This window comes from Temnothorax americanus, unplaced genomic scaffold, assembly GCF_048541705.1.
Source record: "Temnothorax americanus isolate GAGA-0224 unplaced genomic scaffold, ASM4854170v1 Scaffold16, whole genome shotgun sequence".
In the NCBI taxonomy this organism is placed as follows: domain Eukaryota; kingdom Metazoa; phylum Arthropoda; class Insecta; order Hymenoptera; family Formicidae; genus Temnothorax; species Temnothorax americanus.
Window position 1 is genome coordinate 134830 of NW_027509297.1, and position 24566 is coordinate 159395.

The following is a 24566-nucleotide window of genomic DNA, read 5'->3' on the forward strand; positions in this document are numbered from 1 at the left end:
CAGAAGCCATAGGCAGTATGCAGACATAGCGCATGCGCATATGGCTTCTGCATTCGTGCTCATGGCTCCTGCAATTTTATGTGCTTCCACCTTAAGAGTGCGGTCACATTCGGTCACGTTTTTATGATTTATATTCGTGACCACCAAACGATTCCGCGTCGAATGAGCTATAAAAAAGTTAAATTAATTGAAAAATAAAAATTGTCCGGCTAACTTCACACCGGAAATTTCATTTTTATTTTACAGGAAAACGACTAACCACCAAACGATCGGACTAGACTACCAAAGACCACCAAACGACCACCAATCGATTCCAATTAATGAAAGTTCGATACGTTGAAGTTGTCCGGCCAACTTCATAGAGGTGATATCTTTTGCGTAACGCGTATCGCGTAACCAATCAGCTCTCTCTCTCTCTCTCTCTCTCTCTCTCTCTCTCTCTCTCTCTCTCTCTTTCTCTCTCTCTTTCTCTCTTCTAATTGGTTACGCGGTTACGCGTTATGATCGTATCAGGGTGCCATTACATGGAGCGCGGAAACGCGGAAACGCGGAACAGAATAGTAACTAGATTCCGCGTTTCCGCGAGTTGAGTCCCGCACGTTTGAACGGAAAAGCGGAATCCGCTATTATCGTGTATGTATGTATATATGTATGGCTGCGTTTCGATATTCACTGCCAGTACTTAACTCAGCCTATGTATGTACGCTGGCTTGCATATAAGATAAAATTCATAATGACCATCAACATGATGTTTAGATCTATAATATTATACTGCCACTTTTATTAAATAATAAAGTAATCGAAGAGTATGTGTAAAAGCTTTTTTTTTCAATGTGATTAAACAGCTCCGAAATTTGATGGAGTATACTGTATCCGCGTTGACAACGGATTTTGACGCGTTCGTTCCGCGAGTTTGTTTCTCCTTATATTACATGGAGCACAATTTGCGCGGAAAAGCGGAACAGTATAGTGACAAATAGACATTTGTATTCATTTCTTAAAATTGTGTTCACTTAATTCATTGCAATTTTTATTAATATGCTTATCTTTTCAGCTTATCTATTGAATACAAGCATTTTAATCAATAAATACCGTTAAAAATTAATATTTTATAATTCTCCGTTCCGCTTTTCCGCTCAAAATATGCTCCATGTAATATTAAGGCATTCAAAACAGACGGAACGGATCGACGGAAATCTAGTAAATTTTGTCTTCCGCGCTTCCGCGTTTCCGCGTTTCCGCGCTCCATGTAATGGCACCCTCACACTAGCGGCTCGCAACCGCGACTGCGATTGCGATTTCGTCCCTTGACCAATGAGAAAGAAGCTGTTGGCAATTCAAACATTTCTCATTGGTCAAGAGACGAAATCGCAATTGCAGTCGCGGCCGCGAGCCGCTAGTGTGATATGGGCAACGCGGTTACCTTCGCGAAGGCCATTGCACGTAAACAAAGTTTTAGTCATAATCGTAAGGTCGTAAGAAAATAGACCAATCACAGTCGATTATTCTTCTCGTGCTTGAAGAATAATCGACTGTGATTGGTCTATTTTCTTACAGCTTTACGATTATGACTAAAACTTTGTTACGTGCAATGGCCTTTACGCGGAAAATACATGACATGTGAGTTCAGCCTAACGGCTAGCGGGTTTTTTCCTTGTTTTCACACATTACATTTCACGATAAATGATTACACGTAATTTAGTGAAACACAGTAAAACATACTTTAGTGTCCGCCGCTTTTCAGTATTATTACTATTATTTGCAAGTTGAAATAAATTTGCAAATTTTTGAAACATAATCGACGATTGTTATATATATATATATAGATTTGTCGGAGGAATAAGTTTAAGAAAATTTTATATTTTAGGATTTTTAATGTTATTCAATAGTAAAACATTACATTAATATGTTAATTATATGTAATATCACGCATTATCATACGGTAAGAGTCGTAGGAGTGCATTCTTCCTGCTGATAGCTGCTATGTCGCCATTGTCAACGCGGAGTTCACGGCTGAGAAACCAGCCAATCTCTCCACTGGGAATTATGACCTGCGGATGCGAGCTTTCCGGCGACAATCGTGCTAGAACTGCTAGAAAAAAATGCTACGTTCGTTATATCAATTTTTTACGTCATCGTCATGACGACGGACGGATCTATAGTTGTAAATTTCAAATACGTAATAACTTCCATGATGATAACTTCGACATCAGTATCCGTGATGTAGTTCACGAAATAAAATGCGCTAACACCACGAGTGAAATTACCGAAACGATAATATGGCAGCGATTTGTCAACGAATATTCGAAAAATCATCCGCTCTTCGCACGCGAGGTTGATGTTTCGGCGTTTAAAAGTAAAAGCGATTTATTCGATTTAAAAATTTAAAACAACAAGTACAAGTATCTTAAAGCCCGGTCTACATAGGCCGCAGTTCGCAAAACGCAAGACACACGCACAGTCTACGTGTCATCTAACCTCTTTGTGTATAGGGTTACAAGACAATTTCCATAAAAATAGAGGTTAGATTGACATGTAGACTGTGACTGTGCGTGTGTCTTGCATTTTGCGAACTGCGGTCTATGACCGGGCTGAATAATTACTTACTTCATTATTGCTGATCTCTATGTTCATCGCACCAATTAAAATAACGGACAGCAATCTCCACGAGAAAGGGTGCGGCTGTGCCAAATGTGCCGAACAAAATTGCTCCTAATCCAGTAGCGCCGAGTGATTGCAACGTCGCGAATAAACTTCCAGCGGCTACGTTACCGATCGTAGCTTGCCACGATGCTGCTAACGAACCAGCTGCAACACCACCGAAACCGAATCCAATGAGTGGCAAGGCAAACACACCCAATGCGCCGCCACCTATGGATGAACCTATTATAATTTTACGCAGTAATTTTAGATTTTCGTCGCACACTAAAGTACGACCGCACTCGCGACATTTTTTGAATCCCATTGTGCACTCGACAATTGATAACAATAGCGCGTGTGCAAAGATTAAATTGATAATGATATTATGTGTGCAAACCGTGCAAACTGTGCAAAGATCAAAGATATAAGCGTTGGGTGCGGTCACATTGGGGTGGGGGCGTGGGGGAACCCATGAATGGTATCTTAAGTTACCCGGGGCTTCCCCACATAGCGCCGCGAAGGACATTTGGGGGGGTTTTTAGTCGGTAGGAGTTAGGGTTGGTTTATAATAGCCGCTCACCTTGAGCTCGAGGAATAATCAAGTGTGATTGGTCTATTTTCTTACGGTCTTACGATTATGATTAATGCTAAGACTCCATACATGCGGTGAGCTCCGGCAAACGCATGCGGAAGGCGACTCCATGTACGCGGTAGAGCCTAGCGCCATGCCACGTACGGAAATCGAAGATGCGGATGTTTTCAGATAAAATAACCATACTGCGTGTATACATCTATAAAAACGACAGTTGTATAACCTAAAATAAACGGATACACAATATTTTTCCTTTTTGAAATAAACGATTGATCTTATTTATAAACATTTACTTTGAGTGACAATAGTTGAAATAAAATAATAAAGTTGGAATAAGTAATAAAAAAATATAATCAAAATAAATAATAAAATCAAAATGAATTGCAATGACAAACTTGTCTTGCTATTGTTGCTACGAAGAAGGCGAAGACGACAAGAAAGGCAACAAATTAATCGGAGAACACCTCGATGGTGGGTTCATCCTATAATAGAGGAACGATATTTTCAAGGTGCTTACAATAACCTTGTGCTTGAACTTCGACTTGACACAGAGCGTTTTTTCAATTTTCATCGCATGTCACCTCTTCAATTTGATCAATTATTAGCAATGGTAGAACCTATTATTACAAAAGTACACTGCACAAGAGAACCGTTGCATCCAGGACTGCGATTATCATTAACGTTGCGATACCTTGCATCTGGAGATAGTATGGCGAGTCTACATTATCTGTACCGCATAGGTAAATCTACTGTGCCAAAAATAATTGTCGAAACAACGGAAGCGCTTTGGCTGACACTACAGCCTCAAGTACTTCCTCCACCAACTGTACAAACATGGGCTAAAATTGCAGAAGATTTTGAAAATAAATGGAATTTTCCAAATTGTATCGGAGCAATTGATGGAAAACATGTTACTGCACAATGTTTCAAAAATACGGGATCAGCTTTTTACAATTACAAAGGCACATACAGTACTGTTTTAATGGGAGTTTGTGATGCTGATCTTCGCTTTACATATGTTAGCATCGGTTCTGCTGGTAGAGAAAGCGACGGAGGTATTTTTCAAAGTCTAGATTTTGGAAGATGCATCGAAACAGAAACACTGCCATTACCTCCACCTAAAGTCTTACCGGGTACAAATACTTGCCTTCCCGCAGTATTTGTTGGTGATGCAGCGTTCCCGTTATTGAAGAATTTGATGCGACCATACCCTGGTGCTAACTTGAGTCCAGAAAAAATTATTTTTAATTATCGCTTGAGCAGAGCAAGACGTGTAATCGAAAATACATTTGGGGTAATGTCAGCCAGGTGGAGAATATTTCGACGACCAATTGTTGCGTCACTTTCAACTGTAGATAGCATAGTTAAAAGTTGTGTGGTGCTGCACAATTGGCTTCGAGATGCGGAGCTGAAAGTTTTGCCTGGTCAGAGAAGATATGTTCCAGTAGGATTTATAGATGTAGAAGATCACTATGGAAATGTACAAGCTGGTCAATGGCGAAACGGAGAACCACTTGGTGCACTTCAAGGTTTTGCACCAAATGTATCAAGAAACTCTGCAAATGACGCCAAAATAATTCGAAATATCTACACAGACTATTTTATGAAGGAAGGTCACGTACTTTGGCAGTGGAATAAGCTACCTGACTTTCAACGGGAAGCGTATATGCAACAGGCATAAGGTAAATTGATTAAAACACATAATTTTTAAAAAATGCAATCGATCAAGTTATATTTTGTTCCTCTGCCACAACTTGAGAAAGCGCTTGTAATACAAGTGTCTTTAAACGTAATTTCGCATTTACGTTTAGATGCTGTGAATCCCGCGATATAGACAAATAGAAAAGATCGTCTGAATTCATGGTGTCGGTTGAAGTTCGTTTTTCCACAAAGTTTAAAATTGCCTGATCGACCGCATCTGTACGCGTTTCAGTCAATTGCCTTTTTCCTAAAAAAAAAAAAAGTTAAATATTAATATCATATCTATTATTTATATCAAATTTTCGCAATTATGTGATACATAATCTTTATTATTTCATAGTGAAGTAAAATTTGGCACATTAATCAACTATTCTCTTTTTACTAATGCATTGTATAAATAAGATATTCAAGTAAATCAGTTGTAAGATAGAAGCACTGCACAAACTGTTTTTTAAAATACTTAATTAAATAATTTAAATGTGATTTATTTTCAAATAAAGAGATACAATAAATTTACCTCGTTTTGCAGGTTGGGTCTGATTTTGTTGAGAATGGCTATCAGAATAGCTCTCAGAATGAGGCGACATGCTCGGAGGTCGAGATTGAGCTCTTGGAGGACGAGTCAAAGCACTATTAAGCGATACACTATACGGACAAGGCGAGGCACTATTAGGACGAGGCGAGGCACTATTAGGACGAGGCGAGGCACTATTAGGACGAGGCGAGGCACTATTAGAACGAGGCGAGGCACTATTAGGACTAGGCGAGATACTATTAGGACGAGACAAGGCACTATTAGGACGAGACAAGGCACTATTAGGACGAGGCGAGGCACTATTACGACAAGACAGTATACTTAACGGACGCGGTGGACAGAATTGTGTTTGTCCTGCCTGCCTCGTATTAGTATCCTGCATATAGTCCACTGTAAAATAATGTTTAAAATGTTGTATAAAAGTCTTGTTTAAAACTATAATACGCATAAAATACTTTCTACAAAAAATTTTTTTTCATGTAGTACATACTTTAGTTAACATTTTATTGTGTATATATACACAATTACTTTATAATTATATATATATATATTTACACAAATATGTTTTGTTCAATTTACCTTGAAACTCTTCTGTGTCATTTTGCATATATCCTTCTGTTTCAAATGTCTCCAATGGTGCTGACGATGACGTATCAATGGATAATGGACGTTCAATGACAAAACTTTGGCAGTTTGTTACAGTTCTAATTAAGAAATTATAAAACAAAAATTATATTAGTTTATGTAAAAGCATACTATTTATGAAAATGAGGAATTGACAATTACAATCGTCATTCAAATAATAATTCCAGTAAGCAAGAAATATCAAGAAACATTTCAACTACATTGCAGTAACGTTGTAAGTTGCTGCAATATAGTTGAAATGTTTCTTGCTCACTGGGATGACACTAACGTCATGAATTTTGTTATGCTATCAACCACATCAAAATCATTATAACTTTACCCTGGTAACACAATCTGATAGCTCAGATACGTCCCAAAGAAGTGCGCAAGAAAACAGTCCAAAATTGTGACAGAAGTGCATAATATCTGTGATTGAACGAGTACTTACTGTACTATTGCACCAGTCTGCTGTAATAGTACAGTAAGTACTCGTTCAATCACAGATATCATCAGATTCTGTCGCAATTTTGGACTGTTTTCTTGCGCACTTCTTCGGGACGTATTTGAGCTATCAGATTGTGTTACCAGGGTACATTTAAAAAAAGTAAAACTTACTTGCGAGGTTCCACTACATCCGACAAAAAACTTAAGCTTGCCATAAGTGGCCATGGAAAAAAATGATGAGCTGCTTGCCCACTTTTTGTTACGGACTTCTTTTTCTCTTTTAGGTACCTATCTCGAAGCTGTCTCCATCGGTTCTTCACAAACTCATCTATTTAAATTTATCATAATTTTATTATTGTTAACATTATAAATTTTTTTATACCTAAAAACATATTTATAAATTATTTCAATTCTAGAAGTAATTTTATTTTCTTTTGATAAATACTGGCATTGGGTCATAAGAATATGACTTAACTTATAATAAAAACTCAAGAAAACTTTATTCTATTTGTATTTTTAAAATGAGTGTTCTTCGATAAGGATCAGGAAGTTTATAATACATTTTTTAAGGGACACTAGAAATGTTTTCAAACAATACATACCAGTCACATTAAGTTCCTGAGCTACCTGACACCACAATTTTTTTTTTAAAACGTTGTCTCTATACTCTTTGTTTTTTAAATCCCATAACTGCGGGAGGCTTCTGACGTAATGAATAATAAGTTCATTGACGTTCTCAGAATTATATTCCACATTTGGCGAATTTTCATCGTTGATCGATTCCATGGTTGATAGCTGGTTTCATACGACATAACCTGCAACGTCAGCTATAAACATTCAGTGGTTTTCACCAAATTCCGAAAATCTCCGACGGTTCTCGACTCTAGCCGAATGACGTGCGGTAGTGCGGAAAAATTAAAATATTTTGATCTCAACGCAGTACGGTGCGGCATGCCGGAACTTGACCTGCGCCTGGCTCCTGATTGGTCACCGCAGCATTTTCCGGAGCTCACCGCATGTATGGAGTCTTAGCATAAAACTTTGTTACGTGCAACGTGCAATGGCCTTAACCGAAAATGCAAAACGCTTCTAATTGATGGTTAAGTACGCGGTTAGGCGTTAAGCCCCTTGCACAATAGGCGATAGCGATAGCGATAGCGACAAAGTTGCCGACAAAGGTATAGCATATAGCTTTGGGCCCGTATTCCGTTCCTGCCTACCGACAATTGTCGGTTCGATAAGTGTCGTTGCGCAGCTTTTACACGATATGAAAAACCTGCGCAACGACACCGACAATTGTCGGTAAGCGGATTTAACGGAACAGAATACGGACCCTGGCAACCTTGTCGCTGTCGCTAGTCGCTGTCGCTAGTCGCTATCGCTAGTCGCTGTCGCTAGTCGCTATCGCTAGTCGCTATCGCTATCGCTATTGTCTATTGTGCAAGGGGCTTTATGCTAGGTCTACAATGCGAGTCGTGGGGTCGTGGGTCGCGGGTCGCAGAAATTGACCAATCACAATCGAATTTGAGAAGAGAATAATCGAATGTGCGTGGTCAATTCTTGCAACTCACGACTCACGACTTATAATGCCATGTGACTTCAGCCTTAAGAGTGGGAATGCGCATGCGTCATGCGTCAGAAAACGCGCAATCCTAGCGTCACCCGATTGGGCAAGCTGGTTTGGGATTGTTGGTTACGTTAGGTTAGAATCTCGTAGTTGTTTGCTGTCAGGAAGCTAATTTGACATAACTGAGAAAACCTGTACAGAAAGAATTAGCTTACGAAAGAAATAAGCGAGGAGAAATAATTGTGTATAATTTTGAATTTAATTTAAATAAAGGAGATAATCTTTTATCAACGTTTATTATCAACGTATTTTATACTCATTACTTTTCTTTTAGTATTTTTTAGAAACTGTATAAAATAATGTTTTATAATTAAACATTCTTTGTATTAATTGTTCCACAATATTACGTTTTACAAAAATTATAAAGGCAAGATAAAAAAAACTGAAATATAACTCCAAACAATATAAAATAGCAGTGGTATAATTTAAGTTTTGATTATTTATAACATGGTTTATACATGTAACATATGTGGAGAAGCATATAATTTGCAGGCAGCTATAACTTTCCATAGGTAAGTGTATTTAATAAGCAAGTCGATTTATTTTTTCATAACTAATTAGATTATATAGCGGTAGTTGCTAACGTAAAATAAGAAAAATTGGTCGCACATTCAGGTATAGTTTACATATATATCTATTTAATATGGTAGTTATCAAAATTGTTGGTCAAGGAATAGTTTTTGTGATATTAAATAAGGCAGCTATAGTCATTTTATTTATTTCAGAATCCCGAAAAATAAAGGTAGAAGAGAAGCTTGGCTGAAGTCCATTGGGACAAAAATAAAAAACTTCAAACCACCTTTGTCGGCGAAGGTTTGCAGTCAACATTTTACCACCGATTCATTTTATTTATCTATAGACGGAAAGCGTCTTTTAAAGACCGATGCTATACCAACTCTGTTTCATATAACGGTATGTATTTAAGACAAAAAAGTTATCAATTTGTTCAATAATATGTTAATGTATAATATAAATTTATATTGTGTATAATAGTTTGTGTAAATATTAATTTATACTGTGTATAATACACTTCTCAGCAAAATTAAAGTATCACTTAAAATCAATGCTAAAAAAAAAACTAAATTCAAAGTCACGTATCTTCAAGAAAAATGATTGCAGATTAATGGCAAATAATTCAACACAATACCAGAGACAGAATATATAGATTTTTAGAAATAAAACCTGAAAAAGCACTACTCACTTTTCAAATCATCATAACTTAGTGAAAAAATTGTAGTGTAATAATTAAGCAAATATTTTAAAGAAAAAGTATTAAGTTTTACGATACAAAAAAAATTAGAGAATAAACTTTGTTCTTCCTGTGCGCATCAAAGTTGAAGTTTATTCCTCAATTTTGCAAGATTTACTTTAAATCAGCGCTGTTTGTAATAAAATCTTATTTGTAGAGAAACGTGCTTTGAAGCTTTTGAAAGCTAAGGCTTTAAGCTTTAAAACGCTTTTGCAAATATCATTTTTCGCGAAGATACGTGACTTTGAATTTGGTCCTTGTCAGCGCTGATTTTGAGTAACTCTTTAATTAATTTTGTTGAGAAGTGTATATCAATATAATGTGCATAAATACAAATTTATTTAAAAATTTGCATCTGTAGCGACGAAGATTAGAAACCTACCCTGAAAATGAAAACGACAATATTCATGAAAACTTACAACATGAGAATGAAGCTAATCCAACTATTATAGCTGTATCATCTACAGTGACAACACAATCTGATACAGCTGATGAGATTCATAATTTGGATGCAACTTGCGAAACATTATCCACTTCTAGAACTATCGTACCACAAACTGAAACGCAACACTTATCTAGTGAAACAAGGTTATATGAAATTAAATATTAACCGAAAACATAATTAATAAACGTGTCCCTTTTCTAGTTTTGGATTTTACAAGAAATATATATATATATATATATATATATATATATAAATGTCAAGAAAAATTCAATGCTTGATATCTAGCAATAACTAAAAATTAATTTTTAAGAACAAACATCTCTACGTATTATAAAAAATAAAAACGCAAGAAGTTTTTAAATTTTTAATATTTTCAGACAAAATGTTATATCTATAGATGAAGAAAATTCACAGAATTGCCACAAGCTGCGAAAACAATTACAAGAAGCCAACGCACGCAATGCCATGTTACAGCAGAAACTGACATTTTTGCAGCAAAAAAATAGACGTTTCGAAAAAAGTATAAAAAAGTTATTGACATTATTGAAACATTTTTACAAAAGAACGAAGTGCTATCAAAAGATGCTTGTAAGATATTCAAATAAAGTGATGAATACGCGCATCTAATACTTTATAATAAAAAGAACAAAAAATTGAATTGTACAGCACATTTTATTTTAAATGACAACAGAATACTTTCTGAATTATTGATGTGATTAACAAAAGAGTGTTTGTTAAATATAGTCTGTTTCGAGGGCGAAAATCTATGGTCAGCATAATTTTGTTCCAAATATTGTAAATGAATAAGAAAGTATCTTAAATTTCAAGATCAGTTTTATTGTAAGTTTTGTTTCTTTACTTAGAATCATTTTTCTTACATAATTTTTTATTACATTAATTCGTATAAATTTTGCATGTAAAACTTGAAGTGAGAGATCATTGAAAAGTAAAGAATAAATAATTGTGTTTTAATATGTGCTTTTATGTAAAAAATAAAATATTCAGCATATCTTTTAATGACTTCAATACTTTTACACAAAATATTGATTTTTTTTAATACAACACAAGCAACTTTTATCTAAGACATGATTTTATAAAAATTTTACGATCTAGTAATTTTTACTCTGTTGAAGCATTAAGATGTCTAAAGTTGTAAACGTTAAACATTGAATGTACAAAAATTTGAATATTGGATAACAGGATTGTTAACGAGCAGTTAAAAACTAAAGTAAAATGTATTAAAAGTGACTATGGACAAAAACTTGACTTTGAAAACAAGATGTTGATATTGACAACGTGTTGTGCCATGCCGGTATAAGTATAAGGGTTCGTCTTCCACAGAAAGCCAGTCAAATAAATCTCCACTTATTATTTTATATCAATATTTACTAAGTAAACTGTAGTTTATATAAAATTGTACAATAATTTTAAGTTATTATGCGTTGACGCCAAGTATGACTCGTATGCATTTGATCGTGAGACTACTCCTGTGTTCGTGCTCTTTTCTTGCTTTTTATTTCGGCGGGTTCAATGCTGAGTCGGTTTTGTCAATCCGCAATCAGCGTTCTCTTTATCAGAACTTTGATGCAATTTCAAATATCGCCATATCGACCATACAACTGGCTCGGGCTGATTTATCTTTCGCGTTATTATTATTCTTAATTGCTATTGAACTAGATTATTGCTAAATACGCTATTTCTGATCGCTCACAACATCCTTTCCTTGATGAAAAAAGAAACTGACGTATGAGATTTGCATTAATTATTTTTCTAAAGTCATGAATTGAATCCTCCTTGTTCTTTTTCTGTGAGATTACTTTCTTATTTGTGCTTAACTTAATTCTACAGTTACATTGTTCTTATCTTAGTACAAATATTTTGTGTGTATTAGTATATTATATCGCGTTGCGTTTGTATTCCTGCTTATAAGTATAGCCAGATATTGATGTGAAAATAATTATGTTGCGCCATTTAAATAATTAAATTTGACGCTGAAGCTAGTTGTTAGAATGTTCAAACTTTTTGCAGCATTATCATAATGCTTGAGTGTTCTATGTAATTATTTTGATGGTCCTACATAATTATTTTTAAATCTGTATCTCACCTAATTTTTATATATTTTATACTTCAACAAAATCGTTCTTTTCGAAAGTATTATATTTTTTCAATGTCATTTCTATTTATTGACAATATATCAACATAATTGATCATATTTTTATTAGCATATTATAAAATTGAGACATAGAAAGAACGAATATAAAAATTAAATCGATATGTGTATTGTTTGTATAAAAAATATAAGAATTAAAAGTAGCGTTTAACATGACAAATAATTTTATACATTTAGATTAAATATTTAAATCAATATTTTTAATGTCTATTCTTTAGAATTGTATTAATATTTAAATAAAAGTATTGTAATATATAATACATTCTGAAATAATTTCCAACTAGCTATCTTTAAAAACTTTTAAAGGTAATATAATATATACGAGATGAAAAACATTTGTTATATATTGTTCAATAGCAGTATATAATTACATACATATCAATAATGTTCGAGAACGGTTACATAAATTCCAAGTATTCGCATTTTAAGTCTCACCATATTTACAAAATAAATGTAATATTCATTCTATTACATTTTTGTACTTTCATCAATTTTATGGCAATATTTTATATAATTTCATAACGAGAGTGTGCACAATAAAGAAAATTACAATGCCAAAAATAAGATCAAGATTTTATCTCGCAGGCAACAAAATTGTCATTTGTTTCAAACAAAATATGAAAATATTATCACATCTCAAGAACATCTTCTCATTAATAATATAAAAGATTCTACCTGTATGAAATGTCTTTATGAAGATAATAATTTCAATACAATAGAATTACCTCCTGATATAACAAATATAACAGATATACAATCAGAAGGCAATATTATCCAATCTGTACAAGATTCTATTCTTACAGACAGTATTAGAAGCGAAGGAAAAAGTATTTTAAAAGAAAAAAATACATGGGCAACACAGAATACAATATTATCCAAAGATCTCTCACAGCCTTATTGTATATCTTAAAAGAAAAAGGTTATAACGAATATAATGAGTCAAGGTACATAAACATACAAATCCAGTAATTTTAAACAATAACGTAATTTATAAGATATCATGTAAAGACTGTAATGCCTCATATGTAGTACAGACAAAAAGATAACTAAAAACTAGATTTAGTGAACACAAAATAATATTAAAACGGATCGATCTAAGCATGAGTGTTATGTCTGATAAATGCATTTGTATGTATGTAGTATCTATCTGTTTTCTGCTCTTAATGTTACATCCGGCATAATTAAATGTACAGTTTTCGTAATTTGCTTATTGTGCCGATCGCGTCGATTAGAGATCTCGTTTGTTATTCATTATTTTATATATAGTTTTTAAACGTGTTAATAGTAGTGTCAATTTGGCATTTGTCCTTTTATATTATCCGGAGGCTATTCTGGCACATCTGCCGTTGCTGTGCCACGAAGGTTTTTGCGCAGTTCCTCGGTTTGATCTAGGTAATCTTGGAGTTGTTGATATCTGACCTCTATCGCTGCGACGCCGATTTCGGATTGCTAGTCAAGCTAGTCTCCGTTTGCTGTAGCTGCCCTTTTTTTTTCAAAATAAATTTCTAGCTCGTAGCTAAATTGCTATACTTCATACGGTATGTGGTACGAACACGGTATAGTCAGATTTTGCTTCTTTTGTAGAGTACTGAATGATGATGAGCTTTCTGTCAGATAAGGATTCAAGTTATCTTTCTTCGAATCCTGTGATCTTGAAGCGTCCGTTTTTTTTCGCTCGTTTGTTTAGTCTATCATGAGTTTTCGCTTCATCATACATCAACTGCAATCAATCCTTTGCTCGGGCTCATGCGCTACCTCACGGAAGGGTGTAAAAGTTTGTCGTCGGAGAATGATAACGAGATACATCGTAAAGATCTATCGCGAATGGGCAAACATCTCCACATTGATGAGCATTTCAACGGTTACTGGTCAAAGGGTCGTAGGGAGGATAGGACAGTGCAGTGCAACTAGACGGTTACATAGATAGGAAACCCATACTGCGTATTTTCGAACATGATTTCTCGGATCAACGCGTCACACAGGAAAGAAAAGTTATCTGACTAACTTATTATAAACCCGAGTCAGCTCTGATCTGCAATCAACTCATTGGCCAAGTACAACAAACCAACAGATGTATTACTAGTATATAAATTATCTCTGTAGCGACACTTTAATCGCCAAGCGGATTTAGATATCCCAAAGCCAAATTCAAAAATCGCACCCATTTCTAAAGAATCGGGTCCAACATGTCTTGGAGACCAAACATCGAAATCGTCAGAATTGTCACCTATTCGCCGACGGTAAACTAGTAGAGATTCATCGCCTCTTCCCTTTGACATATCAACGGGATGAAACACATTATTTAGCTTAGCTGCATACACACGAGGTTTCAGTTTAACATATCGAACACTGACATCATCAAAGGTCGGAAAAGTCTCAGCCGATCCAAATAATATAGGAGGTGTGACCAAGTTCTTGAAATGACTGCGCAATTTATTTTGATAATTGAATTGCTCATGACAAGGAAAAATCACGCTCACCATTATAGCGAGGTACAAACATTTGTCCTTCAATGGTAAAATAACCAATCTAATTAAGAACTGCTGCCAATGGCCAATGGTAAAAGAGTATCTGGAAGGTTAAACTTGATACGGTTAACACGGGAAAACACTTCTAAGTTAGAGGGAAAGTTGGTATTGCATCTTGCTGCAAACATCTTACTTTCAACTTGCAGACACCCACATAAGTGTTTCAACGTCATATTCAATTGAATTTTTTTTATCAAGAGTCTTCTTTAGAAGTGGATCAAGCGCAGGTGCAATGTTACATGCGCAATGCAATACTTTAGCGACTAACTTGCACAAATCACCAAGGATATCCGTATCAATGGGAATTTCATGTTATGGTTTAATAATTGCAGAAGTCAAACATTTACTAGGCAACGAATACCTAAGTGACATTCTGATATTTTTAATTTCAGCTTGGAATTCAGTGTCGAATGCTTTAATTGTTAAAACATAAAGTTATTTAAGTTGTATAAGACAGTTAGATACTGCATATGAGCCGTTTCCTTCGCAATTGTAGATGAGCGAATCGCGTAAGCATCAGATGTCTTATGCGGTTGTTCACCGAGAAGATGAGCAATTCCGAGATAGATTTCGGGATTTGTCAAGCACTCTGGTGTCCAAAATTGACTGGTCTTTCCAGTTAAACACATCCGCGCGGCAAAGTCTATTTCCATAGAATCGTCGCGCACTCGGGGAAGATCGTGGCAACGAAGGGTTCCCGTGCCGTTGCTGACCAGAAGCGATGCCTGACCCATGCCTTCGTAGTCAATCCGACCACAATAGACGTACTTAGGATATTTCCGTCCAACACACTCCAAAAGGTTTTGAATGTCCCAGACATCAGTGTGAAGATCGTCCATCGAATACTCCTGTGGCATAAAGTCATCAGGGTTTAACAGCACCGGGAAATCACCAACGTCTGCTCGAATTGGTGCAGCAAGATCACCCTCACTTAATCTACGCCCATGCGCTTGGGGAGCTGGATCTCCACCCCACTTAGCACCAGGAAGTGGTGAGCGATCGTAAAAATATCGCCGGACATCTCGAGGAGTTGCAGGATTGGAGAGCATCCGTACAACGGATCTTAAATTAGAAAACCTGACGGTAGTAGGTTCAGGTTCATCCTCAATAGCAGCAAAACGAGGTAGGTAGACGGCGTTAAAGTTTTTCAGCACGCCTACTGCGTTGATCAAATTAGCCATAGGCGCTAGGTGTGAACGAAGGGCACTAACCGCTACAATCTGTTCTGCGCTCACATTAGGGTATTCGATAAAAAGACGACCGTCTCTGCATCCAAACGTTCCTTGCAAGCTGGCTTGACGGACCTTAATCTCCATCTGAAGAAGACCTATCCGGAACATCGGATAGATGGAACATCTGGCAGGTAAGCGTATGTTCAACTTTGCAAATTTGCAATACAGGAATTGGCACAAAAATCCAATAGACCGGGTAGATATTGGCACATCAATGGTCTTAGGAAATCGAGTCATTTGGAGTGACTTGAGTAACTCACTTGAAGAGTACCCGAACATTAGCTTATCAAAAATTTTCTTGCGATCAGCGTTATCATATTCCATACTCTTGTTTTCGCGATGTTTCTCCATATACGTTTAGTAGAACGTCGTCGGCCCGAAGCGGACATTACGTCGGTGTGGTTACAAATCGGAATTCTTTATTCTTCTTGGTGCGAAAGACTTCGGCCTGTTTTTGGATAGTGTCCAATATTACGCGTTTCTGCTCTCTACTGGACCTGCTTTAGCTTTCTGTCACTAATTTGTATTATTCTATTAGTAGATGGTCGACTCTGAGTCCGTATGCGCGTACACTCTCGCTAAGTTTCTGCTTTAATGAATCAAATTCAAAATCTGTAGATTGAAGTGCTTTGTTTTCTTAAATAACAAGTTTCCGCTTAAAGTTGTGGAAAACTTCCTATAACCCTAATTTCAAAGTTGATTATTGTTTTTTCTTTCAATTTCATACAGAGTATTGCCTCCTCACGTGACGTGGTAGAATTCTTTCAGGTGAAATACGTTGCTATCGATGTTAGCAACAATTCTTTTATATGCGAGATTCTACTGTTCGTTCAGCCTGAGTTCTCCGATCATGCCATGCGTAAGTTCCTATCGGGCGTAAGTCTATTTTCGTTGGAGCAATTATTACCTTATTGTATTAAACTGGTATCTGTGTCCCTGGAACAGGAATAAGCGCTCAATCACTGTATCCGGATGTAACTCTGGTTTCGGTCGGAGAGCTTTCGCTAGAATAATGCGCTTTTCTGCTTAAAGGGCTTAGGGGGTTAGGCCTAGGCCTAGACGCTCGTCGAACCGGTTCGTTATGTAACGACGCGTTTCTTTTCACGGGACGATTAATTTCGCTCGTCGACAATGTTTATACGCTTTTCTTAATTGCTACAAACTTACAATAACGTCGCGAATCGTATGCTGATTTCTGTCTGCTAATCAGCGAGTCACCATTGCGATAAATCGGTGTTTTTCTCGGGTTTCGCTGATACCCACTCGTCGGCTGCTACTGCTAATCGAGTATTTCTTTCGTTCTGGACCTGGCTTCTCCTCTTAGGTATGCTGCACTACCTGAGACCGATTCGCTTTATGTTGCAGGCTTCTGGATTGCTCCAATGGTTGGTTTTTCTCTAGCTTCACGATGGCGCATCACTCCCCCTAAATTGTTATGCCGTGCCAGCATAGGGATTCGTCTTCTACACAGAGTCGATCAAAGAAACCTCCACTTGTTATTTTATACTAAAATTTAATTTGAAGAAACTGTAGTTTAAATCATACAATACGGTTGTTGTGACAGCGAGCTTGACAAGTAGCGTAAAGTAATATCAGTACACGTTCGATCGTGAGACTGCTCACGTGCCACGTGCCACGTGTCACCGGTCACCGGTGTACCACGTGTTCGTCCGCTTTTTACACTTTTTATTTCGGCGGCCGGGATAAAGGTGGTCGATAAAGTTACTCGTAACTTTATCGACTACTGATTTTAAAATGGTTGGTATTCGCAAATCATAAAAATCAACCATTTTTAAAATAAATAAAGTGAGAAAATACAATTAGATATGTGACAATACTAATAAAAGTTTCAAGAGTCGAAAATAAAAATTTTTTAAAATTGGTAAAGCCACATTTTGTATAAACATAGGTATAAAAGACTGTAATAAACTACCTTTTTCATGAGATTAGTACGAAGGGAGATTGTTATAATTTAATGCAATTTAAATGTTTATAATCTGATTTCTGAATTTTTGACTTTACAATAATACAATTAATTTTGTGTCTTAATCTTATTTATGATTGCCGATCAAATAACGGCAGTAAAAATAATAAATGTTCTTATATTACAATGTTATTTATATTTACAAAAATGGGATTATAAATGGTACAAGTAGTAGCTTTTACACATTCGTTACATCAAAAATAATTAGTTTCTTACAATAAAGTTTGCAAAAGAATGAGCCATGGACACAATTTATACGTATATTAGAGGTATATTGACTATTTTTCCCATCCGAACTTATACAACATGTACTTTATACAAAATGCAAATACCGTCTCGCAGGACGCTTTTCGTACACTTTAAATACACACTTCGAGTCTCGCATATGTATACAAAATTGACTTGGCATAAGGAATACTTCTCGCTTATATTGTACATAATTTCACGAGTCACATCTCATGACAATGCGTGCCGCAGTTACGCCGCACATTACACTGGTCACTATATATTACAACTTTGTACACATTAGAGGTATGAATATCAGAATAGGAATATATACTTCATTAAATTAAGTACCGTTGTTATCGTAGGCAATGAAAATATTCTCGTATAGTCCGATATAAATAATTATTTTTACAAGTCATCATATGTTTGTGCGTACAAAATATTGCGCTCGCACACACACACACACACACCCGCAGAAACGCCGAGGAATACTATTAAAATAAATAATAAATAGATCTCAGAGATTCAGTATCGTAGTATCGCTTCTAGTCACATACATACACACTGCGCGTTACATATGATTAATGTAGAAAAAAATAAATAGTAATATCTGGAAATTTTGTCATTTTCGCCGCACAATAAAGCGTCGTCCTCGCAAAATTTCACGATTACGTTTAAAAACATCACGTCTTAGTGACGGTAAATTAAATAACGAGTATATGTATATATACATCTTAGTAAATGCTTTTTCTCGTTATGCATTACGCAAATATTACAAATACGCTCACCGACACAAACGCATTAGTGTCAGTCTCTGATAAACAAAGGCACACCGGCATGTATTGTCATTTCTCTTTCTCGAAGAGTATAAATCATACAATGTCCTTATGTGTGCTTGCCAGTAGTACGTGACACTACTCTTGTGACGCCGCAGTCATTAATTAAATAAATTTATCTAAAATATATATTTTAGGTAGTATTTACCTAAAATAATCTAATACATTGATTTATCAAGTTGTACACATTATTGTCCTTGGTAATACTATTACATATTCGATGAATACTATTACACTGTTGAAATATTCGAATAGAATTCTATTTTTTTCACATCATTTCGGTTAAAATTTGCTTTTGATTAAGAACTTTAACAATTTACTTAAAACCTCGTAATAATTCACGCATTAATATACACATAAAATGTAAATATCCGCTTCTAATATCGAATCCCAAGTAAATATAATGTTGGTTTTTACGGAAAAATAATCTATTTTAAACTTAAAAAAATTCGGCGTACAGAACACAAGATATTAAATACGCAAAACAAAATTGTTTCCAAAAATATTCATATACATAAAAATGCGATTTGTGTTATAATACTTCCGCTTTTAAAATCCGAGTTAAGTCAACTCATGTTGCATTACTCATTTGAGGCAGAGGAAAATAGTGGAACAAAAGAATAAGGAGTTAAGTAAGGATGAGGAAGGGGGAGGGGAAAGAAGAGGAAAACAGGAAGATATAATGGAAAATCTATTAATCTATCCTAGTCAGCCTTCTGTGTTTTCCCGCCTTGCGTGGTACTTGAGCAGTAGCTGCCGGTCCCCCCGGTACTTGTTATTAATGTTTTGGGTTAGAGTCTGAATCTGGCTCAGAACTGGAACTGGAAGATTCCCCAGCATTAATGTTCGCACTGCAGCGCGAGCTCCTTCGACTACTGCTGCCCGAATGCCGGCATTTTTCACGATCCATTCCACCTATAATATTCATGAAAATGAACATATTTTTTTACCATTCCCATCCATCTCACATTGATTTGAGAAAATGTTACAAGATGGTAACTAAATATATAAAGATATAGTATAAAAGTAGCACAGAAAATTAAGAAAGATGTAGGTCACATTTTTTTATGAATCAAAGTCTTGCAATGTACACAGGTTTTAGTAATATAATTTTATTCTATTAATATTAAAAAAATTATCAAAACTTGTAATCTCTCAAAAAAAGCATTGAAATAATTCGAAAGCGAATATTTCCAACAATATATCATTACAGTCGCATGCGTTAGTCAAAAAATGTTCTCGAATTAAGGGAATATTTTGGAGGTTTGAAAATTTATCAAAATGAATGTGCTTACCAGCCAACGGTGTGTGAACTTCGACCTTGATGTTCGCCGTTGCGGTGACTTTAGTGGTGATGTGTGACGTGGGCGGAATCGGCGATGTTCGACTAGACCCACTCGTATCCGATCCGCTACAGTTCTGTTAGTCAAAATGAAAGAACACGCTCGTTAGTCATGCTCGGAGAAGCGTGACAAATTTATTGGAAAAAAGTATATCTCATGCTGATCAATAATCAATCGATTGCGAATCTCAACGCACCTGATTGCCACATGTGGACGTGGTCTCCACCTTGAGTTCCGGCTGGACAATAATACAGGATTCCTGGGTGCTGTGCCACGAGTTGGGCTCCTCGCTGATAGTCGTGAGCGACGGCTCGGCGTGCAGCCGGGCATTGTCGATTTTGTGAGATCTCCTCGGCGGTGTGGGCGGCTTGGATCTTCTCACGACGGGCGACGCCGGCGGCGTTGGCGTGGATATACGATCCGGATGATCGTTCGGAATCACTTCTGCCGACGGACCAATTAGAGACAGCAAAATAGGAAAGAAGAAGACGCCATTCACAAGACTGATGCCGATCACGCAGAGTAATACGAGGAAAAAATAATTGACTATAAAATTGAACTCCGAGAAGGCGAGCATGATCACGGCGAGTAGCGTGGTGAGGGCACTATGAACAACCGGAGCGAACATGTGTTTCAGAGCTAAGCGCATCCTGCGATCTCTGCTGCCCACACTGGTGACAAAACTCTGAAAAAAAAATAGAAAAACTAATTATAGAGTCAAAGTAGAAATCTATGTCAATATAACAATTGAAATAACAATTGTAACAAAGCCAAAAGGGGGGTTTCGATCTTTTTCAATCTTTAAAAAAATGTTTGACATCATAAATTCAATATGCCCGAAACAGCAGGTGAAAAAATTGAATTAGAAATATGCTAATAAAAAAGTTTTTCAAATTACTTACCAGGCAGATATGCACCGTGAAATGAACAGCTATGCCCACACTAACTACTAGCAGTACAGCAGGCACCGCGCTCAATTTGATGTCGAACAGACCCATAATGCCTAGTAGTTGCGCGATAACACCGAGAAGAGAGATATTGACCAACACGGCAGCCCATATATTCAGCAGCAGCAGTCCGACGACGACGAGGCTTACACTTAACGCAGCCAGGAGAGCGATACCCATGGAGCTCCTCAGATCCATATATTGTTCCCAGAAGAGAAACAGTATGCCGGACGGGAAATTCGGCAAACCGCGTTCTTCAAACTTTTTGCACAGCTCCCGGACACTACCGATCAACTGTGTGATATCTTGCGTATCTGTGAGCCTGTGCAAGTAAAACGGCATCTGTCCATACGTAAGCGGCATGCTCTTAGGGATCTTGAGCTCATGATCATTAACGTAGATCCACTGGCGTGGCTCGGGTCTCAGATTTGCCTGTGAAGCACCGTAAGCAAGCGCATCGTTGGACGCCCATGCGCTCAAGTAGTTGTAGAAAGCGCGTGGATTGATGATACCGTCCGAATCGACCAGTCGCACCTGAGTAATCAGCGTCTTGTCGATTGGATTGTCTACGTAACCCGTCTGCACAAGTAGCTTATACGCCAAGATTGCCTCATCGCTCGCGTTCGGAAACCATCTCTCCTGGGTAATGCAACCGTTGTCGTATTCCTTATCGAATGCCGTCTGCAGGCCCTTTAGCCAGTCGCGAAACAAGCTAAGCCAGAACTCGGGCAGACCACCATTGTCGTTCTTGATGACGTTCTTGATCCGCATAAAGGCGTCGTGATACTCGTACAACAATCGTTGATTATTCGGATATTCAAAATCTCGGCCGGTGACCGCGTACATGTTGTAGAAGCCAAAATGCTTCGCCTGGGCAGACAGGAATGCGTGCTCGTTCGAGTTCTGTGGCACCAGATCGGTCAGATCCAAACCGTCACGTAGACGTATCGCCTCCCATATGCTACCAGTCAGCACGACGGTCAGGATTATCATGCCGAACACTTTGGTAGCCGGTCGACTGATGAAAGGTGCGTAGTGCCGAGATGCAAGCTGCGTCAGGGAGAAGCTAAGACAATCATCTTGCGAACAGCCGGTCAGCGCGTCCTCCTCGGTGCACTGTTTATCCAGCTCCGAGTCGATGATATTTCCACCTATCTGCAACACGAATAAGATAGTTATAAATGATTCTGCGTTAATTTGAACTTGATGCAAATACATGGAAAACAATTGTTATTGTTTATATTGTTTTGCTTGACGTAAAAACGAGCCCTTTTCGATTTTTGTCGAATATCGTTGTAACCAAACATTTAATAAAATTTTTTCAATCTCTAATAAAATGCAATCCAGTACGTATACGATATGTATGCATACATGTACGTCATTTCATACCCAGGATTCGTTCTGCGTATTCTGTGGTGTTAAAATCTGCGTACAGGTTTCTCGTCTCTCAGGCGGTATTGCCCTGGTGACTGTCTGCTTGACCGTGCCGTTGTTTTTCACGGAGTATCTATTTTTTCTAAGATTAGGTGTCGCCGGCAAGCAGCAGCAGAGGATGTCCTTCCTACCGGAACGTCTACGTCGCAAATCCAGGCTGACCATCGCGGGGAATATCAGCAGCATGGCGGCCAGATTGAACACCAGCAAAATACCGGCTTGCATACAGAATGTCCGAAGGGCCGGGATTGGAATTATCGCCGCTGCGAAGAAGGCAGCAACGTTGGTGAGACCTGTCAGTAGCACCGACAGGCCGGTTCGCTTGAGAACGACTCCCGTTTGTTCGCTGCTGGGCACTTCGTTCACCGATAATTCGGCATACGTATGCGTCAGCAGGAACATATCGTGCACAGCCAGACCGAGAGCAAGAAACGGCACTATTTGCGTCGTGGTGGCATTAAACGGGATTCCTAGAAGCGCGCAGAAGCCCAATCCTGCGGCTATTGTGGCGCAAATCAGCATCACACCGGCCATTCCCACCCCGGATTGCGAACGCACCGGATCCTTCCAACGAAAGAGGGCTACACCGGCATATAGCAACTAGAAAAATAAGACAAAACTACGTCAATAAAATAAATAAGTAAAATGGATCGTAAATAAATAATATTTGGTGTTGGCATCTTCGAACTCTATAGCATTACTCCAAACAATTATGCATAAATTAATCAATCACAGAGTAATTTCTCACCATAAGCACAGCACTGATCGCGATTTTCGTGACGGACACATGACTGTACTTTCCAAGGATGTCATTCATGGTTGTCGTGCTAAAAGCGTACAGATTGTACGGCGCCGACCCGTTGACCTCCACCAGCTTCTTCACTTCATTGCTGAACACTCTCTGCCAGGTCTCCAGAACTTTAGCCGCCTTCTCCTGCGTCCAATCGATATGATGGACCCTGTAGGTGTTCGCCAGAAAATCGTACAACTCGCGCTCGCCCATCAGCTGCACCACAGTCTGCAGCGCGGCCGCGCGAGTTAAGTGGCCCGTCTTGTTGTGCTTGGCGCCGCCGACCACCAGCTCCTCCGGCCAGTGCATGTATTTGGCCGCAAATCCATAGCAGCCACCTGTCAGTTCGGCCCCTACATCAGGTACCTGTTACAGAAAGCAATGACGTTTGGGAAATTGGTAAAATGGAAAGCTCCCCTGAGCACAAATACAATTTTGGAACGTATAGTTACGCGAGAAGAAAGCGAAAAAAAAAGAAGCTCTAAAATGATCCTCCATCAGATATAGTTATAAAATAATGGATTTCTTTCAATTCTGTATAGAGCAACGATTGCTTTCGTCAATTCGATTTCGACGATGATAATAATTAACATTGATGAAAATTAAAAATTAGATTAATCCCCGAGATTTTTTTTAAATCAAATGACAACCGCGTTTCAAGCGCAAGGGACTGGATAGAGACGCATTTCTTTTTCTGCTCCGCCACCTCAAGCCCTTCCGCAACATTTTGTTTTTCATCTATGAATTTCTCAAGCGTGACCGAAGGCAGAACCGTGTCAAGTCACGCCAGGAATTCCTACGGCAAAGAATTATTACAAGGGGTTCGAGCGACGTTCTTTCTTATAGGGTAGCCGGGGGTGTCGTGGACCCCACACCGAGTTGACTTTATAGGGTCCTATAAAAGGGCATACCGGCCGTGACTTTTAGACGATCAAGCTGCCTTGTCCACTGTCCTTTATATCATACCAGAACAGATGAGCGCCCACCACGACCGCGGCACGAAGAATAGAAATCTCGACAACGGAATTATTACCGTATCTGGACGTATCTCGAGCAAGACTTTTCTTTCCTCTTTCCACGCGTATAGAAATACAAACGCCGCGCCCATCCTTTTGACTCCTGTGGACTCCGACCAATTTCAATCGCGATTTTTCCTTTACAAAAAAAAAATATCGAGGCACCCGTGACTCCTGTATTACAAACGATCGAAAATAAAAGGC

The 24566-nt window shown here is 37.7% G+C and overlaps 4 protein-coding genes across 8 annotated transcripts in view; 1 reads left to right on the plus strand and 3 right to left on the minus strand.

The window, feature by feature from the left end:
- Positions 1 to 1854: 1854 nt before the first annotated feature.
- LOC143895431 (uncharacterized) lies at positions 1855 to 7558 on the minus strand. Of its 3 annotated transcripts, none has more exons than XM_077402508.1 (6): positions 7139 to 7558; positions 6708 to 6864; positions 6048 to 6172; positions 5451 to 5858; positions 2608 to 5180; positions 1855 to 2083 (listed from the first exon to the last, which is right to left on the minus strand). In XM_077402508.1, the coding sequence occupies exons 1-5, from the start codon at positions 7320 to 7322 to the stop codon at positions 4957 to 4959; spliced, it is 1098 nt and encodes a 365-aa protein (XP_077258634.1). In that variant the 5' UTR covers positions 7323 to 7558; the 3' UTR covers positions 1855 to 2083; positions 2608 to 4956. The 3 variants fall into 3 exon arrangements, with proteins under 3 accessions (XP_077258634.1, XP_077258633.1, XP_077258632.1); XM_077402507.1 differs by having other exon boundaries at positions 1855 to 2089; XM_077402506.1 differs by having other exon boundaries at positions 1855 to 2092.
- Positions 7559 to 8129: 571 nt separating this feature from the next.
- On the plus strand, positions 8130 to 11647 carry LOC143895433 (uncharacterized). Its single transcript, XM_077402509.1, has 4 exons — positions 8130 to 8675; positions 8889 to 9075; positions 9774 to 10000; positions 10235 to 11647. Exons 1-4 carry the CDS (start codon positions 8611 to 8613, stop codon positions 10482 to 10484), a joined length of 729 nt encoding a protein of 242 aa, XP_077258635.1. The 5' UTR covers positions 8130 to 8610; the 3' UTR covers positions 10485 to 11647.
- A 706-nt stretch (positions 11648 to 12353) lies between these two features.
- On the minus strand, positions 12354 to 17532 carry LOC143895430 (uncharacterized). Of its 3 annotated transcripts, none has more exons than XM_077402504.1 (3): positions 17333 to 17532; positions 16955 to 17250; positions 12354 to 16723 (listed from the first exon to the last, which is right to left on the minus strand). In XM_077402504.1, the coding sequence occupies exon 3, from the start codon at positions 16136 to 16138 to the stop codon at positions 14978 to 14980; it is 1161 nt and encodes a 386-aa protein (XP_077258630.1). In that variant the 5' UTR covers positions 16139 to 16723; positions 16955 to 17250; positions 17333 to 17532; the 3' UTR covers positions 12354 to 14977. The 3 variants fall into 3 exon arrangements, with proteins under 3 accessions (XP_077258630.1, XP_077258631.1, XP_077258629.1); XM_077402505.1 differs by having other exon boundaries at positions 12354 to 16791; XM_077402503.1 differs by having other exon boundaries at positions 12354 to 17250.
- Positions 17533 to 17893: 361 nt separating this feature from the next.
- Ptc (protein patched) overlaps positions 17894 to 24566 on the minus strand; it is a 38498-nt gene continuing 31825 nt past the window's right edge. The window contains exons 7-12 of the mRNA XM_077402807.1: positions 23305 to 23712; positions 22512 to 23156; positions 21078 to 22277; positions 20372 to 20860; positions 20128 to 20251; positions 17894 to 19747 (exon numbers count right to left, since the gene is read on the minus strand). Coding sequence (XP_077258933.1) covers positions 19611 to 19747; positions 20128 to 20251; positions 20372 to 20860; positions 21078 to 22277; positions 22512 to 23156; positions 23305 to 23712 — 3003 coding nt within the window. The 3' untranslated portion in view covers positions 17894 to 19610. The remainder of the gene's footprint in view (positions 19748 to 20127; positions 20252 to 20371; positions 20861 to 21077; positions 22278 to 22511; positions 23157 to 23304; positions 23713 to 24566) is intronic.

Coding starts and splice junctions, on each gene's coding strand:
- LOC143895431 (XM_077402508.1), bottom strand. CDS start 7,322: ATGGAATCGATCAACGATGAAAATTCGCCAAATGTGGAATATAATTCT. Junction 5,859..6,047: donor TGACACAGAAGAGTTTCAAG/GTAAATTGAACA, acceptor ATTATTTTACAG/TGGACTATATGCAGGATACT. Junction 5,181..5,450: donor GACCCAACCTGCAAAACGAG/GTAAATTTATTG, acceptor TTTTTTTTTTAG/GAAAAAGGCAATTGACTGAA.
- LOC143895433 (XM_077402509.1), top strand. CDS start 8,611: ATGGTTTATACATGTAACATATGTGGAGAAGCATATAATTTGCAGGCA. Junction 9,076..9,773: donor CAACTCTGTTTCATATAACG/GTATGTATTTAA, acceptor TTGCATCTGTAG/CGACGAAGATTAGAAACCTA. Junction 10,001..10,234: donor CACTTATCTAGTGAAACAAG/GTTATATGAAAT, acceptor TAATATTTTCAG/ACAAAATGTTATATCTATAG.
- LOC143895430 (XM_077402504.1), bottom strand. CDS start 16,138: ATGGAGAAACATCGCGAAAACAAGAGTATGGAATATGATAACGCTGAT.